The 20,649-nt window shown below is 66.5% G+C and overlaps 2 protein-coding genes across 2 annotated transcripts; one reads left to right on the top strand and one right to left on the bottom strand.

The window, feature by feature from the left end:
• Nucleotides 1-1,381: 1,381 nt before the first annotated feature.
• LOC118628764 (vegetative cell wall protein gp1-like) lies at nt 1,382-9,733 on the bottom strand. Its single transcript, XM_036259689.1, has 4 exons — nt 9,719-9,733; nt 8,998-9,471; nt 2,357-2,532; nt 1,382-1,700 (listed from the first exon to the last, which is right to left on the bottom strand). Exons 1-4 carry the CDS (start codon nt 9,731-9,733, stop codon nt 1,550-1,552), a joined length of 816 nt encoding a protein of 271 aa, XP_036115582.1. The 3' UTR covers nt 1,382-1,549.
• An 18-nt stretch (nt 9,734-9,751) lies between these two features.
• On the top strand, nt 9,752-18,184 carry CTSD (cathepsin D). The gene is made up of 9 exons (XM_036259116.1): nt 9,752-9,855; nt 11,764-11,923; nt 13,554-13,677; nt 14,076-14,194; nt 15,594-15,820; nt 16,518-16,640; nt 16,941-17,085; nt 17,162-17,260; nt 17,362-18,184. Exons 1-9 carry the CDS (start codon nt 9,788-9,790, stop codon nt 17,527-17,529), a joined length of 1,233 nt encoding a protein of 410 aa, XP_036115009.1. The 5' UTR covers nt 9,752-9,787; the 3' UTR covers nt 17,530-18,184.
• The last annotated feature ends 2,465 nt before the right edge of the window (nt 18,185-20,649 follow it).

The following is a 20,649-nucleotide window of genomic DNA, read 5'->3' as shown; positions in this document are numbered from 1 at the left end:
AGGCGAAGCTCTCCGGCTTCCTAAGCTACAAGCACCGAGCAGTCAGCAGGGACAGCGGGTGGGTCACAGAGGGACCATCTGCCACCGTGACCCCGCCAGGAAGAGCATCTCACGTTCCCATTTTACAGACGAGACCCTGAGGCTTAGAGAGGCGGCGGGGCTGGCTGACACGCTGCAGCGGGGGGTCTGTCTGTCTTCAGAGCCACGTTCCCGCCAGCGGCAAAGCATCGACGTAAGGGGACAGCCCGAGTCGCAGGCAGGACGGGGTGCAGCCAGCTCTGGCTGCCCGGGCTCTGCCTGATCCCTGCCCCTCAGCTCACCACCAGGGGCACGAGTTTCCTGAACAGTCCCCCCAGGGGCCCTGCGGGAGTCAGGGGACTGTTCAGGGGCCACAGGGGCCACCGGCCCCACCCACTCCCACTCTCCCTGCCCCTCTGAGTCACCGCTGCAAAGAGAGGGGCGTTGCAGCCCCAGACCCGTCTGTCCAGCTGCCTGGGAGGGGCCGGCAGCCCGGGGAGCAGGTGGGTGCTGACCGCCAGCTGGCCCACCCTGGGAACAGGCCCTGCACGGCCCTCTGGCCGTGGGCGGAGGGTGGGGCTGTGGGGAGACCGATAAGGTCTCTTCCGGGCTGAGGCGGAGCAGGTTCTCCCGGGACAGGAGGGTGAGGCCTCCCCTGGGCTCCCCCGGACCCACCTCCGCACGCATCCTGTGAGGTCGTGCCAAGGTCACGGTGGTCCTGCCTTCTGCGGCAGTGTGGGGCCTCTTCCCCGCTGCTCTGCAAGGACCTCTCTGGGTGACTGAGGGGCACGGAGGGGAGAGGGCCAGGTCCCCCAGGAAGGCTGGCCCTGCGTGGGCTGCAGTGGGGGAGGGGCGGGGAGCTGTGGCCACACCTGGGCTGAGGTGAGAGCAGAGGTTTGGGTGGTGCCTTCACCTCACCGGCCTCCAGCGGCCCAGGACAAGTCACCTTTGTTTTGAGGGCACGGGGAGGGCCCGGAAGCGCTCCGGTGAAGCCGCTGCCCAATTCCTGACGCCCAGGCCTGCCCTGACACATGCCACCAGCCGGCCCGGCCAGCCGACGGAGGCCCACCAGCCAGGAACCCACCCCGTCCTGGGCCCAGCCCACCAAGCCAGCACCGTGGCCTCCCCTGCAGCCCCGCAAGCCTCCCCGAGTCCAGCCACCTCCCCAGAGCCTCCTTGGGGTACCGTCCCCAGTGCCAGGTCCATCCCGCCACCTGGTGCTGGGGCTCCAGGATTCCTTGTCTCCCTGTCCACCTGCCCTGGCTTCCGTGCCCTGCTAGCCAGGCGCCAGCCCGCGCCCTCCCCATCTCCGTCCCTCCCCTGCCCTTGTCCTGACTTCGCCCAGATGCCCAGGCTCCTCGGGGACGCCTCTCCCTGCTGTCCAGCCCACTGGCACCGCACACGCTCTGGGCCCCCGACTGGTCCTGTCCTCACCCTAACATTCTCCTTGCCGACAGAGGGCAATGTGGAGGTGGACTCGTGCCCCCAAGGACACCCATGCTCTGACCCCCAAACCTGTGACCACGTGACCTCACAGGGCGAAGAGGGCTCGCAGATCAGGTTGAGGACTTTGAGATGAGATGACCCGGCCCAGTGGGTTCCATGGAATCGCAGGGGTCCCTATGGGGGAGGCGGGGGGAGCCAGAGAGGAGGGAGCACACCCCAGGACACAGGCCTCCAAGCTGGAAAAGGCAGGGGAAGGGATTCGGCCCTGGAGCCCCTGAAGGCCCCGCCCGCAGCCCCTGATGCGTCCCGGGAGGCTGGCCAAGGCTTCTGGCCTTCACACCGCGAGAGCGACCCTGTTCGAAGCTGCCAGTGCATGGTCCTTGGACACAGCCCACAGGGCCGAACCCAGGCAGCTCCGTCTCCCGGTGACTCGCCTTGTTCTAGGGGGAGCAGATGGGGACAATCTCCGCTGCCTTCTCCTCTCCCTCGCCCTAGTACCCGTCCATACTTAAGATCACGATCCAAGTCCGGGGGCACCCCTTCCACCTGGACAACCTGCTCCAGGCTGCGGGTCACACTGCAGGGCTGTGACCCCTCGGGGTTCGGGCCCCTGTCCTCCTTCCTTCACTAATCGCTGCAACTCGGCCCTCACCCAGGGCCCGCACACCTACCCCTCAGCCGCCTCCTCCCTGCACACCCGACGGTCACCCCCCCGCCGGGCGCACAGCCCCTCGGGGGCCTCTCTCCAGGAAGACTTTTCCGAAGCTGCCTGTGTTCTCGGGGTTCTCCAGAGACATAGTGTGTCTGTGTATCTACGTATGTACGTATGTACCTATGTTTCTACCCACCCACCCACCCACCGAGAGAGATTTATGTGGAGGGATCGGCTCACGTGGCTGTGGGTTCTGCAGGCTGGAGCGCGGGGAAGCGGATGCTGCGGTCCAGTCTGAGGCCGCCGGGAGGCCGAAGTCCTTCGTCCTCGGAAACCTCAGTCTTCCTCTTAAGGTTCACGTCCCCGGATGAGGCCCACCCGTGACACGGAGGGAGATCCGCCGAAGTCCAAGTCTGCTGATTGGAAACGTCAATCACACCGAAAGGTCACCTTCACAGAAACATCCCGAACAATGTTTGACCAAATCGCTGGGCACCACGACCCGGCCACGTTGACACCAGGTGACCCCGCGCTGTCCTCCCTTGTCGGCATCTGTCCCGTGGCACCTCTGTCCTTTGCCATTCAGAGCAGGGCGGCCTCCGTCCTCGCGCCCGAGCCTGTCCCCGAGCAGCAGGAAATGCAGGGCACAGACCTCAAGGGCAGGGGCCCGACTGCCCCCAAGAGCTCTGTGCAGCTCGCTATACTGAACCCCGAACTCGCCACCACGGTCCCTGTGCCCCCTGAGCCCCTGCACCCCCACACTCCAGGCTTCAGGCCTGTCCCAAGCACTGGCCTCGTGGGGCCTATAGGAGGGTTCCGTGGTGCCCGGTCCGTCTCCCAGTGAGCCGGGGTGGGGCAGCAATGCCCTCCCACGGGCCCCCACAGCCTGGCCCAGTGCACAGCTGCCCCAGGCACACTGCCTGGCCCAGTGGTCCCTGTCACCCCTCTGACCCCTGACCTACCCTCCCTGCCCGCCCTGGCCCCGGGGGCTCCTCTCCTTCCCTGGAGCGCGTCTTTCAGGAAGGTGCACAGTGGTCCTCCGCAGCAGCGGCCAGCTGTCCCCTCCGCACGTGTGCAGCCTATAACCGGGTCCCTCACTGACCAAGGACGTGGCCTGGGCCTAACTGCCCCAAGGGAGTTCTGTGTGTCCTGTTCATCCTCCGTGAGCAGCGCAGTGGCTGGCCCCCAGGGGCACAGTGTGTGTGCTAAACAGTGAGGTGTGGGCCCTAACCAAGCGTGACGTGGGGGACAGCACGCCAGCATGAGTCATTCCCCGTGCAGTGAGATGCTGAAGCGGGTCCCGGACCTGTGGGCTCCTGGAGTTCCCCAGGACCCCCCCTCCCCGGAGCACAGCCACCACGGAGGAAGGCCATGGCTCAGGGCTCAGTCTTTGGCCCTGGAGTGCCTACTCCAGAGGGCTTGTGAGCCACTGGGACCATGGTCTCCTATTCACCAGAACCTAGACTGAGGCCCTGAGATGCTGCTGTGTTCTCAAAGCCTCCGGGCTTTGTCTCCATCTCAGCACAATCCACCTGTGTGTGTGTGTGTGTGCGCGCGCGCTAGGGGGAGTGGATAACTTAAAAGGTCAGCAGGTCCACCCACCAGATGAAGAAAGCAATTGTCCCCTGTAGCCCCTGGGCTCCTCCAAATGCCCCAAGAGCACCAGGTCCCACCCCCAGCTCCCCGATGGTCTGGAACCAGCTCCACACTAGGCGCAGAGCTGGGGGACTCGGGTGGCCGGTGCAGGGGAGAAGCCAAGGCCCACTGGGAGAGGACACAGGGTAGGCTCTAGCCACTGTGGCCCTGGAAGTGTTCCCTGTCACGGAGAGAGCTGGGCTAAGGTGCAGGGTGGTGGCCAGGGTGGGAAGCCCTGAATGACCCTGCCCTGGGGTAGGGGGGCTGGGGGGGCAGGCCCGGTGGGGAGAACCAAAGGGCCTGAGGCACCTTTAGCCAAGATAGGTTCCTATCCTGTAGGACACCCAGGATCCCCACATCCTGGACCAGCCGAGCCCATGACCCCTCCCCCTGCTCCTTCCACCTGTGCCCATCACCCCTCTCCCTGCCCCATCTGTGCCCGTCACCCCTCCCCCTGCTCCTTCCACCTGTGCCCGTCACCCCTCCCCCTGCTCCTTCCACCTGTGCCCGTCACCCCTCCCTGTACACTAACTGTGCCAGCCACTCAGAGCCCCACCCTCCCCCACCAGCTCAGGCCCCTGTCCAAGGCAGCTGACCCGAAGTTAATTCCCTCAATGGCCTTCTCCACAGTAGAACTAATAGCCTGGGCCTGTGGCCCCAGGGAGCTTGGCCTGGCTCAGAAGGCCAGAAGTGGGGTGACTCAGGCCCCAGTGGAGGGCTGGGCAGGGAGGGCAGCCCAGCAGGTGTGACTCAGCATCCCAGCACCCGCCTCCTGGGAGGACCTGTTAGAAACCACTTCCAGCCTGGCACTCGGAGCAGCCCGCCCCCGGGTCTGGCCGGCAGCCTGGCCCCCGGACACCCACAGACCCTTCCTGTCCTTGGGGCACCCGGGAACCCCAGGTTCAGAGCGTGAGCAGAGGGGGTGGCTGGCACTCCTGCCTGCCCTGCTGTGCCCTGGGGGCCGCTGGGGGGTCTCACGGCCTGCGGGTGAGACAGGGCAGAGAAGACACTGTCTGCCAGCTGGGACCCCGGCCCTCCTACCTCTGCCACTGAGGGGACGCGGTGGCCGGAGGGCCGCAGCCCCAGCTGCACGTCCGGGCCCACGTGTTGTGTGTGCCGGTGGTCTGTCCGTCTGTACCTCCGTCTGCTCCTTCTCGAGGCTGCGTGAATGCGCGTCTCGGGGACGAAGCTCCCACAGGCTGCAGGGCGCCCCTCCGAGGCACGGCCAACGCACTGGCACCTGGCGACCAGAGCGAGCGGTGCACCCCGGAGGCGGTGCCCCTGGCCAGGACCGCTCAGGACCAGCCTTCGTGGACAAGCCACGCGGTTTCCCAAAGAGCCTGACCAATTTGCCAGCCAGCCAGCGCCCGGTCCAGTCGCTGCACGACGCGGTTCACGCCGGCCATTCTGGCGGGTGGGTCGATGCAACCAGACTGCCTGTTCCGGTCCACACTTTCCCGAGGACCAGTGAAAACGAACGCCCTTCCACACCTTTATGGGGCACCTGGACGTCCCCTGCCCGCTTTGTCTTCTTTTTTGTCCCATTGCGTTGTCTATCTTTTTATTGGCTTGAGATTCTTTTCACGTTTCAGATACTAGTCGCTTGCCAGAGACACATGACGAACTTGGTCCGTCTCTGTGGCTTGTCTTTTCTTATTACGGGGTATTTTGAGGAACAAAAATCATTAATGTCGGCATAGTCTAGTGTATCCTTTTTCCCAATATCAGGCTTCATTTATCAGGACACTTTCACCCCCCCAGAGAGGTTGGTGGATAGGACAGGGGTCCCTCAACCATGCCACGCACGTATGTGCACGTGCACACACACACATACACGGTCTCCTGTTGTTAGCATCTTCATGGCTGTGGTCCATTCGTTACAGTTGATGAGCCGGTGATGATATACACTGTTATTAACCAAAGCACGTGGTTTACCTGAACGTCCATCCCCTGAGCTGTGTCTTCCACCGGTGCCGGGAAACCTATAATGGCACGTGTCCATCACTCCAGTATCACACAGAGCAACTTCAGGGCCCTAGAAACCCTGTGCCGTACCTGTCCACCCCTCCCACCACAACCACTGATCTGTCACCGTCTCCGGGGCTTCGCTTCAGAATCTCACACAGTGGGCACCGCACCGGACACAGCCCTCTCAGGCTGGCTTCCCTCGCTCAGGCACACGCAGCTACGTCCCCTCCGTGCCTTTTCGTGGCCCGAGAGCTCGTTTGTATTTATCGCCGCACGCTCCGGACGGACCACGCTTGCACGTCGGCTCACTCCTGAAGGACCCCGTTGTGGCTTCCGAGTCTCAGCGGCTGCGACTAACACCGCCGTGAGCATCTAGTGCAGGTTTCGTGCGGACGTACGTTTTCGCCTCTTTTGGGTAAACAGCAAGGAGCACGATTACTGGATCTTAGGGCGAGAGTATGTCTGGTTTCGTAAGCACCCCCAAACTGCCTTGGAGCGCCCGCCCCACCTGCATCCCCACCAGCAGGGAGGTTGCGGCTGCTCCCGTGCTCCCGCACTGGGCGGTGTCACTACTTCGATGGGTGTGTGGGTGTCTCATTATTGCCTTAATGTGCACTTCCCATATGACGCAAGTGTCTTTTCACATGCCTACTTCCCTCTGCGTGTCCTCATCGGTCACATGTCGACTTCGTCTTTGCCCACTTTTTAATTGGGCTGTTCGTTTTCTCGTCTGAGTTTTAGGAGTTCTTTTTCCATAGCTCGGACACAGGTCCTTCCCAGAGGCGTGTTCTCCAGCCTGTGGCTGGCCTTTTCCCGTCGGAACAGTGCCTTCCCGCCCTTCCCGCGGGCGCCTCGCTGTGTTCTGGCTTCCTGTTGGAACCAGGGCCCTCCGCTGATTCCGAGATCACGAAGCCGGTCTCCTTGGTCTTTCCTCCCCTCGAGGAGTCACCACTGGGTTCTCTCTCCGAGGCACCGGGGACTGAGAGTGTGCGGCACTGTCCTGCCTCTGCACCACGCACGGAGACTCCCCGCACGTCAGCGCCGGCTCGCCCCTGTCCACGGTGCATCCAACCCACGCTGTCCTCCCTCAAACGCCACCCCTGCCAGGACACTGGGCTGCTCTCAAGGTCGAATGACTAAATCCAGTGTCAGTGCGGAGCCCACCTTCAGGGGGCTGCTCCATGGCGGTGACTGTCACAGTGGCCACCCCTCCTGGAGCCACTCTTCGCTCGGCCTCAGGCACGCCTTCCTGACCCCGTCCCGGCAGCCCCTGCTCTCTCCTTTGCCCATCCCCCTGCCACTCTGACCTCCAAGGTTCGGAGGCCCCGCGCCTCTTCTGGTCTCTGCACCAGCCTTTGCTGTATCCGGTCTCATCACTTCAACACTGCTGACCGTTGAGGACTCTCGAGCTTCTTCCTCAGCTTGGATCTGTCCCCTCAGCTCCCAACTCCAACAGCGGCTGCCACTGGACACCCCCTGGAAGCCCCCTGGGTGTCATCTCCACGGGACAACCCAAAACTGAGCTCCTGGCCTTCCTCCCGAGCCCCCTCCGGCATCTGTCCCAGCCAACAACAGGCCACCCTCCAGCTATCTTGAACAGACCCCTAGTGAGCACGGACCCCTCCATCGCACACCATGCGTCCCAGCCGTCGGAAACCCTACTGGCCCGACCTCAAAAGGGTGGCCCGAAGCCGAATGCTCCTCACCGCCTCCTCACCCCCGCCAGACCCCAGCACCACCCAGCCCGGCTCCCACTCCCTCCCCACATCCAGTATGGCAGCCAGTGATGCTGACCAGGCTTTTCCAGGGGCTCCTCTCTGACCTCTGACCTCACCTCTTTCCCCTCTGCCTGTGCTCTGCTCAGCTGACGGTCCCCCACCAGGCAGGCCCCGTCCCTGACCTCGAGAGCGCTGACCCACCACCTCCTCAGCGTCTGCTCAGTGTGGCTTCCCCCATTACAACACCTTCCTTCCTGTCCCTGTGGGTCCCTGCTGCCCGGCTCCCCCGAGCACCCATCCTCCTTCCAGAAGCCCGTGTGGCATCTGTTTCCCCATCTGGAGTATGAATTCCACGCGGGAGGGAGCCCTGGGCTGAGCCCCTGGTTTCCCAGCACCCAGGGGTGCTGGACAATTAAGTGTGGGAGGGATGGCCCACCAGGCGTCCGAGGGCAGGTCAAGAAGCTTGGCTTCTGCCCTGGCCGGTTTGGCTCAGCGGTTGGAGCATTGGCCTTCGGACAAGAAAGTCTTGGGTTCGGTTCCGGCTAGGGGCACACACCAAAAAAAAAAAAAAAAGAGGGTTGGCTTCTAACCCCTCGCATCCCAATTCATAGGGCAGCACGGCCCGCCTGGGCCTTGGCTGTCCCCCTGGACCCCCTAGACCCTGGCCCATGCCCACTAGGGGCAGAAACCAGGAGTTGTGCCCAGGGTGCTGCACCAGCTCAGACCTCTGGCCCCACACCTGCCCAGCAGGCCTGGGAGCCCTGCTCCCACCAGGCCTGCCTTGGGGCCCTGTGGAGCGTGTCAGAGGTCAGAGGCCCACTGCCTTTGGCCGGAGGGGCACCTCTTTCTGGCCCTGGCCCACCCAGCAGGGCACAGGGGACAGGGCCTTCTGGGACCCTCTGGCCAATCACACCATGAATGAATGGCTTTGGAGTTACTAAGTTGGAGGGGCCTGTGGCCTGTGAAAGAGCAGAGACCCCCTAGAGCCTGTCTGAAGCCACAGGGTGTCCTGGGAAGCACATGGGCTCTGTCTGGTGCTGGGCAGCAGAGGCCGGGCCCAGCCCCGCAGTCAGGTGTCCTGGTGCTGCTCACCAGGGAGAGACTCCTGAGCTTGTGTCAGGACCTGTGGGACCCTGAGCATCCCTGTCCTTCCCAAACGGAACTACTGAACACCCACCGCGTGCCAGGCGCTCTGGGTGCTGGGAAACCCTGGAACAACATGGAGGGAAGGTCCCGCTCTGTACCGAAGGGACGGACAGGGTGTCTGCGGGGGGTGGGGGGTGGCGCCTCTCTACCCTTTGAGTCACCAGAGGTCCTTTCTCAGCCACTGTCCTGGTGGAAAGACCCAGAATCTCAGCCTGGCTCAAAGCCGCCCGGGCCAGATGCAACCGGCTGCCCCCACCCTCCCCACCTCGGCCACCCACACAGCTCTCCTGCCCACACTCTGGTGGCCTTGTCCACCTGCAAGTGCCTCTGGGACAGTGGTCACTTTCCAGCACATTCCTTCATTTCGTTCCCTTCTTGACACGGTCTCTGATATGGCCTGTCCAAGCTCCTTACCTCCTTAAGGTTGAATGGAGCCTGTCCCTCCTCTGGCGGGGACTGGGTAGGGGGTGGAGCTGGCCTGCCCTCAGACAGCAAACTCGGTTCCAGGCACCAACGGGCAGGAAGGGGTGACCCGTGGTCCCAAGGGCTGCGGTCACTGTGCCTCAGCAGGGCCGAGCCCTGGCCCACCCGGGGCCTGTGAGTGGCGGGAGCTGGCAGACCCGAGTTCTCCTTTTGGTTGAGGCCTGGGGAGGAGGGTGGGCTGGGGATCCCAGAGCAAGGTGGGCTGGGGCTGGAGGGCAGGGTCAGGCCAGGGTCAGGCCAGGCGTTGCTCTGGGGAGGTGGGGTCGGGTTGCGGACACTGGCAGAGGGAGGCTGAGGGTGAGGGGTGCCCGGCGGGGCGCAGTGGACGCGCAGAAGGCGCCCTGGGGAAGGGGCAGGCGCGGGCCTCAGTGATGCACAGCCCGCGGCCCCCAGGCGGCCAGGGGGCTCCAGGCCCGCGACCCCGCGGCTCAGACCCGGTGGCAGTCCGTCCCCGCCGGGGACACGTGACGCCCACGCTGGGCCCCCGCAATCGGGCAGCGGGGGTCGGTGCCCGCGGGGACGGGGAGGCGACCAGCGCCCAGCACGGGCTGCCGGCCGGGGGCGTGGCCTCGGCGCCCCGCGTAGCCCCGCCCCGCGCACGCCGGCCGCGGCGCACGTGACCCGCCCGGTGCAAACAAGCCCGTCAGCTGACCGACTGCGCCGTCATCCCGGCTATAAGCTCCGGCCTCGCGCAGCTCCGTTCCGCCCGGCCGCCGCCGCCATGCAGCCCCCCAGCCTGCTGCTGCTCGTCCTCGGCCTGCTGGCCGCGCCCGCCGCCGCGCTCATCAGGTGAGGTCGGCCGGGCCCGCGCCCCCGGTGACCTCCGCGAGCCCGGCCCCGACCCGGCCCGAGCGCGCAGCCCGCGCCCCTGCAGGGCCACGCTCGGCGCGGCGGGACGCGCTGCCGCTGCGGGGTTCGCTCCCCCCCCCCAGCCCAGCCGGGCGACCCCTCCCCCTGCACTCGTGTCGGGGTCCGCGTCGGGGTAGGAGGGAGCCTGGCTGCGACTCTGGCCGGCCCAGCCCCCCCAGGGCAGGTGGGGTGGGTGCCTGTACCCAGGGCCCACGTGTGGAAGTCGGGAGACCCCGGGTGTTGGCCCCAGAGGCCCATGAACTTGGGCAAGTGGTTTTCCCACTTGGGGCTCCACTTGACCACCTGTGGGCTGGTCTTGCCTTCCCCTGGCTCGTCACGTGGGATCTTACCCCAAAACACTGGCTTGGAGACTCTCGGGGGCCACCTTCGGAGCCCCAAGTGCCCAAGGGACAGGAAGGGTGTAGCTTAAGGAGAGGATCCAGGAGCGTGTCCTTGAGGCTGGGGCTCTGACCCAGTGAGGACCATGTCCTGCCAGGCCTGGGGACCTGCACCCCTGTGCCAGGTGAGGTCACCAGCTGCCAGGCTAGGGCTAGGGCCGAGCCCTGCTCTGCCAGCCAGGCCGAGGAGGGGCCCTCACCCCTTCTCCCACTCTTCCTGCTCTGCCCCTGCCATCTGGAGGGGCCCTTGTATGGGGCCACATTCTTCCTCCTCTGCTGTGGGCCTTTTGCCCGTGGGCAGGTGGGCGAGGCCGCAGGCCAGGGAGCTGGCTGGAGGCCGAGTGGGACTGAGCCTTGCCAAAGGGCTGCCCTGCGTGGGCTGTGACCTGGGGGTGAGTAGCCCCAACTGGAGCAGTTGTGGGGGAGCAGGTGCAAGCGTGAGCCTGCCCCGGCTCCACCCACAGGCCGCCCCAGGGATGGAGAGCAGTGGGGGAGGGAGCCTGGGGGCTCTGGGGTGAGGCAGCTGAGCCAAAGCCCCTCACACCACCCAGGTCCTTGGGACCAACGGCTGCTGTTTCCAGGATGGCTGAGGGTATGCCCCGCCCCACCAGGCAGGAGCCTCAGGCTGCCCCGCTTACCAGCTCTTGGGCTTCACTTTCCTCGAGCATGCCCTTGGCCTGCGGGAAGGAGCCAGCCTTGAGCTCGCATCCCGCTGGGAAGGCATCTCCCCAGTGACTAGCCTCGCTCAGGCGCACCCTGCCCCTCTGCACCATGGCAACGGAGCACGCTCAGACCCAGGGGAGCCCTCACTCCGCTCTGATGGCAGAGCCACGTGCACAACACAGCCAGGACACCCGACCTCGGCCCCCGTGCCCTCCTGCGGGGCGCATGTGCTGGGGGGCTGGGGTGGTGCAAGGTGCTCCCAGGGGGGGCCTTGGCGTATGTGTGGCAGGCTGCAAGCAGAGACCCCGCTCCAGGTGCAGTCCCAGGCATCTGGGGTCTGTGGTGTAGGGTGGGGAGACGGACAGGTCACCAGTAAAGTAAAAGACCGAGGTCACTGCAGAGTGGGGTGAGGGCAGTGGAAGGAGGCAGGGTGATGTGACGAGCCACTGAGGATAGTCAAGGAGGGTCCCTCAGAGGGGTGGCATTGAAGTCCAATCTGATGCCAAGAGGTGACCATCCCAGGGAGGACAGGCAAGGAAGGTGAGGGCCACGTTGGCCTAAGGTCTGGGTGAGACACGGCCAAGAGGGCCCATTGAATGGGGCTCAGAGGCTTTGGGCAGGGGTGACAGGTGGCCACCCCTGTCTTACAGATCCCACCAGCCCCTGTCACACTGGAGACCAGAGTGGGACTAAAGCTTGGGGGGAGGGTCTTTGAAGCCCCTGGTGGCTGAGGAGGGGGAGGCGGAGGCGAACCCTGCATAAGAAGCCCTGGCCCTCCTCTCGACAGAATCCCGCTGCACAAGTTCACGTCGATCCGCCGGACCATGTCGGAGGTGGCGGGCCCCGTGGAAGACCTGATCGCCAAGGGCCCCATTTCAAAATATGCCCAGGGGGTGCCCGCTGCGACCGGGGGGCCCGTCCCCGAGATGCTCAAGAACTACATGGACGTGAGTGTGGGAGTGGGGTGTCCACTTGGGATGGGGCCCAGGCAGACCACGGACATGCTTCAGGGAGCGATTCGTGTGAGCTGCCGTGCGTTTGGTGAAATGCTCTTGCTCAGGCAGCCAGCAGTTTTGAGCACCTGCCTGCCCTGGGCGGGGCAGCTTCACTCGGCCACGCCCCCTGCCTTGTGGAGGGCTCTCCTATCTGGCTGAGAGGGCCGGTTAGGGTGGCCCTGGCCCCGCAGTGAGCTCTGCCCCTTCGGGCCACTGACCCTGGGCTGGGAGCTGGCGGGGGTCTCGTCCTCAAGGCCAGCCTGCGGGGAGTGAGGGCAGCGTCGTCCTCAACAGATGGGGGAGCTGGGCCAGGGCCGCCGGCCGAGTGTGGAGGGGCCCAGAGTCAGACACAGGCCTGCTGCTCCAGGGGGGCCGCAGGGCGGGGTGCTTGAGACGGGGTATCGGGGCCTGCCTGCCGGGGCGTAACCAACGGCCCCGGAGCTTGTTTTCCTGCCCAGCCTGCTGGAGGCCTGGGGCGGCTGGTGACCCAATCTGTGCCACTGGTCCTGGCGCAGGAGAGAGGCCAGAGGTGGAACGTTCTGGAAGCCACACAGCCAGCTGGGGCCGGGTCAGCCTACTCCCACCTCTGGGACACCCTCTCTGGGTGCCACACCCCTGAGTCTAGGGAGCCAGCCTCGCAGTGCCTCGCAGCTCTGGTCCACCTGGGGCTGGGACAGGTGGCCATGCCCTCTGTCCTCACTGGCTGGAACCCCAGCCGTGCCAGGAAGCTGGAGCCTCACAGGCATGTGACCAGGCCGGTGGAGGGGGGCCGTCTGCCCAGGGTCAACTGACCAGTTCCTGATTTTCCTCGGTGCCCACACACTCAGATATTTGCTGAGTCATCCTCCGTGCCCCAATCCGGACACTTCTGTTGGATCATGAGTCAGCTGCTGGGGCTCCCTGGAGCCAGCTGGCCGGGGAGAGATGCCCAGGATGACTTGTGTCTCAGGCTCCTTCCCTGGGAGGACCGGGATGCTCAAGCAGGCAGGGCCCAGATGACCCCAAGCTCGAGAACGCCCGTGTCCTCTGACCTCCGAGAGGGCCGAGGACGAGGCTTCCCTCTGAGGCTCAGAGGGGCACGTGCTCCCCTCGTGCTAACTGGAGCACCCCCAGCTCCCCTTGCGCACAGATGGGGAACCGAGGCCAGGGCAGTGAAGGCAGAGAGGCTGGCCACTGGGGACTCTGAATCCCCAGGGTGTACCTCCTCCCTTTGGCCACCTGGAACCCTCTCCTGGGAGCCCTCCAGGCTTGGCTTCATGGAGCAGGGCAGGGTGGGAACTGAGGCCCCGTCCTGGGGGGGCATTCTCTCCCCCTCCCGGGCCCTGGCCCTGGCCCGCCGAGGCTCAGGCAGCAGGCAGAGCCTATCCCTACCGACTGGACCTAGCTTCACGTTTCAGATTGGGAGAGGGGGCTTCTCTGCGGCCACCCTGGTCCGGCAGGGGCGCAGCTGTGCCCCAGGTCTGGAGGTGGACAGCCTGACGGCAGGTCCGTGTGGGGTGGAGGTACAGCCCATGGCCTTTGCAACCCAGGGGGAGGTGGGGCACCCCTCCCCTGGCCCTGATGGGCCCTGCCCTCCCCCCAGGCCCAGTACTACGGGGAGATCGGCATCGGGACCCCCCCGCAGTGTTTCACTGTCGTCTTTGACACCGGCTCCTCCAACTTGTGGGTCCCGTCGATCCACTGCAAGCTGCTAGACATCGCCTGCTGTGAGTCTGTCCGCCCAGCGCCGCCCCCAAGTCTGAGGGCCCCCGGGGCCGGGGGGGGGGGCGCAGCCCTGGGCACCACACACGTGTGTACACTCTCCCCCGGCGCAGGGCTGCTGCCCAGCCTCCGCCGCCGCCTGCAGACCTGGGAGGTGGTTGGGGCTGGACACGGGGAGGAGGGCAGCTGGGCAACATGCTCCCAGGCTCCCGCTTCCAGAACTGTCCTGCCCTCCTCCTTACTCACTGCGCTGGGACCATGGTGGCCAAGGATGGAGCAAGCCACGGGCCCCTCGGCTGAGACCAAGACCAGGGCGGCAGCTCCCTGTCCTGGGCTCCGGGGAGGGGGCTGGGGCCAAGGGCCCGGGCCACAGGGGGCAGCTGACGGGCTCCTGTCGGCACAGGGATCCACCACAAGTACAACAGCGGGAAGTCCAGCACGTACGTGAAGAACGGCACGTCCTTCGACATCCACTACGGCTCGGGCAGCCTCTCCGGGTATCTGAGCCAGGACACCGTGTCGGTGAGCCTGCCCTGCTGGGCGCTCGCGTGCTGGGGAGTCTCCCACGTGTGGCAGGGAGATGGGGCTCGGTGACCCCCAGGCAGGGGTCTGGACTAGCTCCCCAGAGGGCCGGCAGCAGTCAGCCAAGCGAGGCTGGGGTCACACCTCAACAAAGGCCTGGGGGTGAGGAGGAGCCCGGACGCTCCCCGGTGGAGGGACAGTGAGCGAGCCCAGGGACGGAGCAGACCTGGCCGAGTGCAGACCCAGGGCTTGGCCAGGAGAGTTAGGAGGGGACAGAGGGGCGGGAGCTGCTGACACAGTGAGGGTTTCAACACCCGAGGAGCCCCCAAGGTCCAGGCACACGGGTGCAGGCGGGACCAGAACCTGCCTGGAGATGAACCAGGAGGCCTCCGCCCAGGGTCCCCTGCAGGAGGCGGGCAGGCGGCCCCGGGAGGACTGGGTTCCTTTCTGATGCTTGGGTTTGCGGTGCCAGCTGGGTGCTCAGGGCCAGCCTTGGGGGCTCCCTGCAGCTGTTGAGGCTCGGGGGGCCGAGGAGCGGGGCAGCTCCTCAGGCAGGACACTGGGAGGTATGGGGGGAGGGCTGGGGCGGCTGCCCGGGCCCTGCCGGCAGTAGACAGTCTTTGGGGTCCCGTGCAGGGCACGCTCCCCCTTGAGGAGGGGTCATCGGGCCGGTTCCTGGGTGTGGAGCTGGCCCGGGAGTTCTGGGGGGTGAGGAGCGAAGAGAAGAGGGTCCCCCACCCCCGCCCCTGGAGGCCAGGAGGGCAGCGAGCTTCCTGCACCTGTCCCTCCTCCGGGTGACAGGTGGGCTCAGGCAGCCCCGCTGGTGGCTGGCGCCTGCGTTCGCGTGAGGACCAGCGGGCTCCTCATGGCACCTGGTTTCTCTGGGGCTGCTCTCCTCCCCCACCCAGTGTCTGTTGGGCACCAGCCCCCCAACCCCCGGTTCTCTCCAGGCCTGAGGCAGGATGTGGCCCAACGCGCTCCCCTCCTCCCGTGTCACCACACACAGCCGTTTGTCCCCACATCCTGCAGCCTCGGCGGGGGGCCGGGGGGGCGTGGCCACGTTCTGCCAGTGGGTGGGGTCGTGGGGTCCCAGTCCCTCGTCAGCCCAAGGGTGGGAGCTGCCCAGTGGGAGGAGGGGCGGGGCTGGCGCTGAACCAGGGTCCCCCTCTGTGCCTCTGTCCCTGCTAGTGGTCCTGGCGGAGCGCAGACCCCCGGCCCGCAGCTCTGTCCCCACCCCCGTGCTCCCAGCCCTGTCCTCTCGAGCCCCCGGCCAGATGACGGCAGTGAGAGCCGGACGTGCAGCTGGGGTCTCCCACACCCGGGGCTGGCGGGGCGGCCCCCTCGGTGCCAGGGGCCGACTCCCGGGTCCGTGGGGCTCACTGACCCCCGCGTCCCTCAGGTGCCCTGCAACTCGGCTCTGTCGGCCCTGGGCGGCGTCAAGATAGAGCGGCAGGTCTTCGGGGAGGCCGTCAAGCAGCCGGGCATCACCTTCATCGCCGCCAAGTTCGACGGCATCTTGGGCATGGCCTACCCCCGCATCTCGGTCAACGACGTGGTGCCCGTCTTCGACAACCTGATGCAGCAGAAGCTGGTGGACAAGAACGTCTTCTCCTTCTACCTGAACAGGTGGCTGGGCTGGGCCCGGGTGTCCCCTGAGCCTGCCATGCTGAGAGGTAGGGTGAGGAGGGCAGGGCGGCCCTGCCCTCCCGGTGGGCGCTGGGCCACAGCCCTGGCGTCTGCCCAGAGGCCGGGACAGCACCCTCTCAGGAGGAGCTGGGGCCGTGTGTCCAGAGTCCGGGTGGGTGGCCCTGCTCTGAGAACCGAGCTGGGTTTAGGGATGGGCAGTTGTGGCCCTCAAGTTGCTGACAGCCCGAAGGATACAAGGCCATGAGCCCCGGGGCAGGAACGAGCGGGCCCACCTCTCCGGGTCGCCTGGCCCTTCCTCCTGGAGGCCCTCCTTGGTTCCCCTCCTTGGGCTCCTAGCTTTCCCTCCCTGTCTGCCCACCAGACTGCCCCTGGCTGTCCTTGGCTGGCAGGCCAGGAGGCCCTGCGGCCCGAGCTTATCTCCTGCTGGGCATGGGGCTCGGCGCAGCCCACACGGGTGTGGGGCCAGAGTGCTTGCCCGGGGGGAGAAGGAAGTGCCCCTTCTGGATCCTTCCATCCCTGCGGGCTCAGGAGGGTCCCTGCCTTGGCAGACCCTCTAAGATTGGCCCACCCACCCTTGACCTCTGACCTCCTGGTCCCAGCCTGGACCTGTCCCGCCCAGTCCTCAGCCTGGACATCGGGTGGGCAGGGGGCTGACCGGCCCTCCCTGTCCTCGCAGGGACCCGAACGCGCAGCCCGGGGGTGAGCTGATGCTGGGGGGCATCGACTCCAAGTACTACAAGGGCTCCCTCACCTACCTCAACGTCACCCGCAAAGCCTACTGGCAGGTCCACATGGAGCAGTGAGTGCGGCCTCGCTCGGCGGGGGCGGGGGTCCAGCCCGAGCCTGGTGGGGGCGGGAGGGGTGGCGATGGGATGGGCCCGGCCCTGCGCCCCGACGGCCCTGGCGCCTCGTCGCCCCTGGTGCCCTGCGCCCGCCCAGCTGCGCAGCGGCGGGGACCCTGCTCTGGCGTCGGGCATCTGGGCCCCGGCACCCGGCTCTGCTCACGGCCACGTCCCGAGAGGAGGGGAAACGTCCTGCCAGGGCTGCGGCCGGGCACCCTGGGGACTCCGGTGGCCCGACACACCCACTCCCCCTGCAGGGTGAACGTGGGCAGCGGCCTGACCCTGTGCAAGGGGGGCTGCGAGGCCATTGTGGACACGGGCACCTCCCTCATCGTGGGCCCCGTGGACGAGGTGCGCGAGCTGCAGAAGGCCATCGGGGCTGTGCCGCTCATCCAGGGCGAGGTGAGCAGGGCACGAGAGACGGGGGTGGGCGGGCTGCCCCCGGCTGCTGTCCCCACACTGCCCTCTCGTCCTTCAGTACATGATCCCCTGTGAGAAGGTGTCCAGCCTGCCGCAGGTCAGCCTGAAGCTGGGGGACAAGGACTACAAGCTGAGCGCGGAGGACTACACGCTCAAGGTGAGTGGGGGGCACAGGGAGGGACGGGGGGGGGACAGGGAGGGGCATGGGGGAGGCCTGGGTGGCCGGCTGGCCAGGTGCTAACACTCCGGCCTTCCCAGGTGTCACAGGGCGGGAAGACCATCTGCCTAAGTGGCTTCATGGGCATGGACATCCCCCCACCTGGGGGGCCACTCTGGATCCTGGGTGACGTCTTCATCGGCCGCTACTACACCGTGTTTGACCGCGACGAGAACCGTGTGGGCCTGGCCGAGGCCACGAAGCTATAGCCGCCCACTGGCGGAAGAGGAGGAGGACCGTGGGAGGGGCCGCCTGCCCCCCCGCCGCCCCCACACACTCAGCTCGCACACTCACGCGCCCGGCTCCAGGCTGCGGCGTGGCGGCCGCTGTTTTGTTCTGTGGTTTGCCCTTCCCTGACTCAGAGTGCCGCCTGTCTGTCTGTCTGTCTGTCTGATGGAGGGCCAGGGCCCGGGCAGCCAGTGGGCTCATCAGGGCTCCTTGTCCTCACTCACTCGGACGACCCAGCCTGGCAGCCCATCAGCTGTGTCCTGCCCCAGCCTGGGCCTGGGGTGGCTGCCAGGGCAGGGCCTCTGGGCTGAGCCCCCCACTCTGCCCCAGGCTGCGTTCCTGGTCCTGTCTACACCCAGCCTGGGGCCCGAGCTGGGCACTGCCACCCCACCACGCATCCGTCTGTCTCAGGCCCGGCAATGAGGGGCCAGCTGAGGTCTGAGGACCAGCAGGAAGGAACTGGGAGGGGACAGATGCCAGCCTTGCGAGGCCTGTGGGTCCTCCTGGGGCTTGGCCCCTCCCCCGGGAGGGCACCGACTGACCGGGGGGGGGGGGGTGCTGGCACCGGCGTTCTCTGAGGCTGCCCCTTGCGTGGCCGGAGCCAAAGCTGACGTGGAAATAAAGTTGTCGGGGCTCTCCGTGTGGGTGTGCTGTGTGCTTCACAGGGCGGCGGTGCTCGATCCGGGCTGCGGAGGGGTGGGGGTGCCAGCATCTTGGAGGCCGACTCCGGGGCTGGAGGGTGCAGATCTCTGGAGGTGCCCTGCACCTGGGACCCTGGGGCTCGAGGTGGCGGCCCCGCCTCAGGGCTGGCGGGGGCCGGCTTGTGCGCAGTCTGCCCGGTGACCGGCGGGATGCGGCCTGGGCTGGAGGCTGCAGGTGGGGCCCGCACAGGCTGGCGAGGGCCTTCCTGGACGATGTTCCTGCCCTTGGAGGGACCCCAGCAGCAGGGCCCTGGGGTTCCCCAGCCCCCCTGCACACCCCACTTGGCCTACGAGGGGAGCCTGCGCAGGGCTGGGTGAGGGGCAGCCTGCCTCCCGTCTGGGCTGCCTTGTCACTGGCTCTGAGCAGGCCCTCCTGGGTCCCAGGGTCACAGGACTCGGGTCTGACTTAGGCCACAGTGACCCCCCACCCCACTCACGGCCTCTGTTGGGTGGGGCCAAGAACATTTGCCCAGGTGTAGCTATACAGTCGGTGGGTTTTGAGGGGTGGATAGGAGTTCATGGGACTCTTGCATGGAGCCTGCCCCTGGCAGGTGTCGGGGTTCGGCACGTGTGACATCTGTAACTGTCCTGGGGCCTTGTCAGCCTTCAGGGCTCTGGCTGCCTTTGGCCTGGCCTCAGGGGATCTGGGGCACGGTACCCAGAAGCTCAGCCTTGGCGGACACCTCTAGAAAACGTCCAACCAGGGTGGCACGGAGGCTCGTAAACATGTGCCCAGTGTTCTCTGCACCTGAAATATGAGCAGGGAGCAGGCAGACTGCAGCGCCTGGCAGGGCTTCTGGGGAGACGGTGTCATCAAAGCCGTGTGCCTGAGGCCCCAGGGCAGAGCCTCACTCCGGGACTGCCGGCGCCCGCAGGCTCTCGCCCACCAGGCTGGCATGGTCGCAGGGCCACACCACGCCCCATCCTCCCCGTTGGGAGCTTCAGGCCTCCTAAAGGGACCCTCTCCATGGAACGTGGGCACCGGCACAGCCAGATCCCCTGACACTGGATCAGTGAGGGCTGAGCCCGGCCCTCCAGGCTGCAGGACCTGCTGCCCTGGCTCAGCAGCAGCCTCTCTGACCCCGTAGCCTTGCGTCTGCCTCCAGAGGGCGGGTACCGCGGGTGGTTCTCACTGTTTCCTCTGCACCAGCCCAGCAGGCCCATGGGCAGGAGATGGGGGAAGAGGCCTTTCCGGCCCTGCACCCCTGCCTGAGGACACCCCGTTGGAGGCCAGTGGGGGCCTCAGAGAGAGGCCTGAGCCCACTGTGACCTGGGGCAGGCCCCTGGGGGCCAGTGCCCTTGCCTGCAGCCCGAGAACCAGGCGGACTCCTGCAGACCAGGCCCCTGGTTGCTCCTGCAGCCCGTGCCCAGAGCAGAGGAAGCCCAACTTGGGTGCAGGGAGACCCCGTGGTGTGGTGTCCAGGCCACACGCAGGCTGGGCGGGCACCTTAGGTGAGGCTCAGCCCCAGGAGAGAGGCCTGGGCGTCCCCCTGCCAGGCACCTGGGTGAGGGAGCATGAACCCTGGCTCCCTGGCAGACTCCGAGTGCCCGCATGCCTTAGGCCCCGGCCTGGGCTCCCAGAGGGCGCGGCCAGCTTGGGGGCTGCTTGTGCTTGGGAAGTCCCCCCACTCAGGGGGAGCAACAACACTGAAGGCTGGCTGGGCTGCAGCTTCTTGACAGCTCAGGGTGGGGGAGGGGGGGCGATGGGGGCATGGGAGGGGCTTGGAGAGGGGCTGGGATCTGCCCCAGACTAGGGAGCACAGTTTCCAGAGAGAAGGGGTTCAGAGACGACCAGGCAGAGGCGGGCAGGACTCCAAGGAGAGAAGGGGTCCCTGAGAAGGACCCAAGCTCAGAGGAGAGAGAGTTGTGGGGAGAAGGGGAGGCAGGTGGAGGGGGGCAGAGGACAAGGGGGTCACGGAAGGAAACGCTCAGAGCACAGCGGTCTCTGGGTGGACGGGGCTCGGAGGGACAGGAGAGGCAGACAGTCACCCTCGGGGCAGCTTGGGGTACGGGCTTTGGGAGGCCAGTGGATGGGGAAGAGGACCCAGAGAGGCACCTTCATGGTGGCAGTGTCCCCCTGATGGAGGGGATCACTGGGACTTTCGCAGACGCGGGAGGTCAGCTGGGGACGAGCGAGAGAAGGAGCACGGAGGGTGGGTGAAGACGGGAGGCTGTGGCAGGCAGGTGAGGGGACGGGCGGTGGGACAGGCGATGAGAGGCCAGGGCTGGTGAGCCGACCGAGCTCCAAGGAGACAGGTGTCGTGGGGCTGGAGAAGGACATCTGGCCCCAGGGGCAGAGGGACCAGCTGGTGACAGGCCACGGGCTCCGAGACCAGACTTGGTGAGGGAACTGGACTAGCAAGGGTGGGGTTCAGAGGCTCCGGCCGGTGTGGGGGTCAG

This window comes from Molossus molossus, unplaced genomic scaffold (assembly GCF_014108415.1).
Source record: "Molossus molossus isolate mMolMol1 unplaced genomic scaffold, mMolMol1.p scaffold_m16_p_13, whole genome shotgun sequence".
Taxonomy (NCBI): Eukaryota; Metazoa; Chordata; class Mammalia; order Chiroptera; family Molossidae; genus Molossus; species Molossus molossus.
Note: the sequence above shows the minus strand (reverse complement) of the source record. Positions and strands in the feature narration are given on the sequence as shown.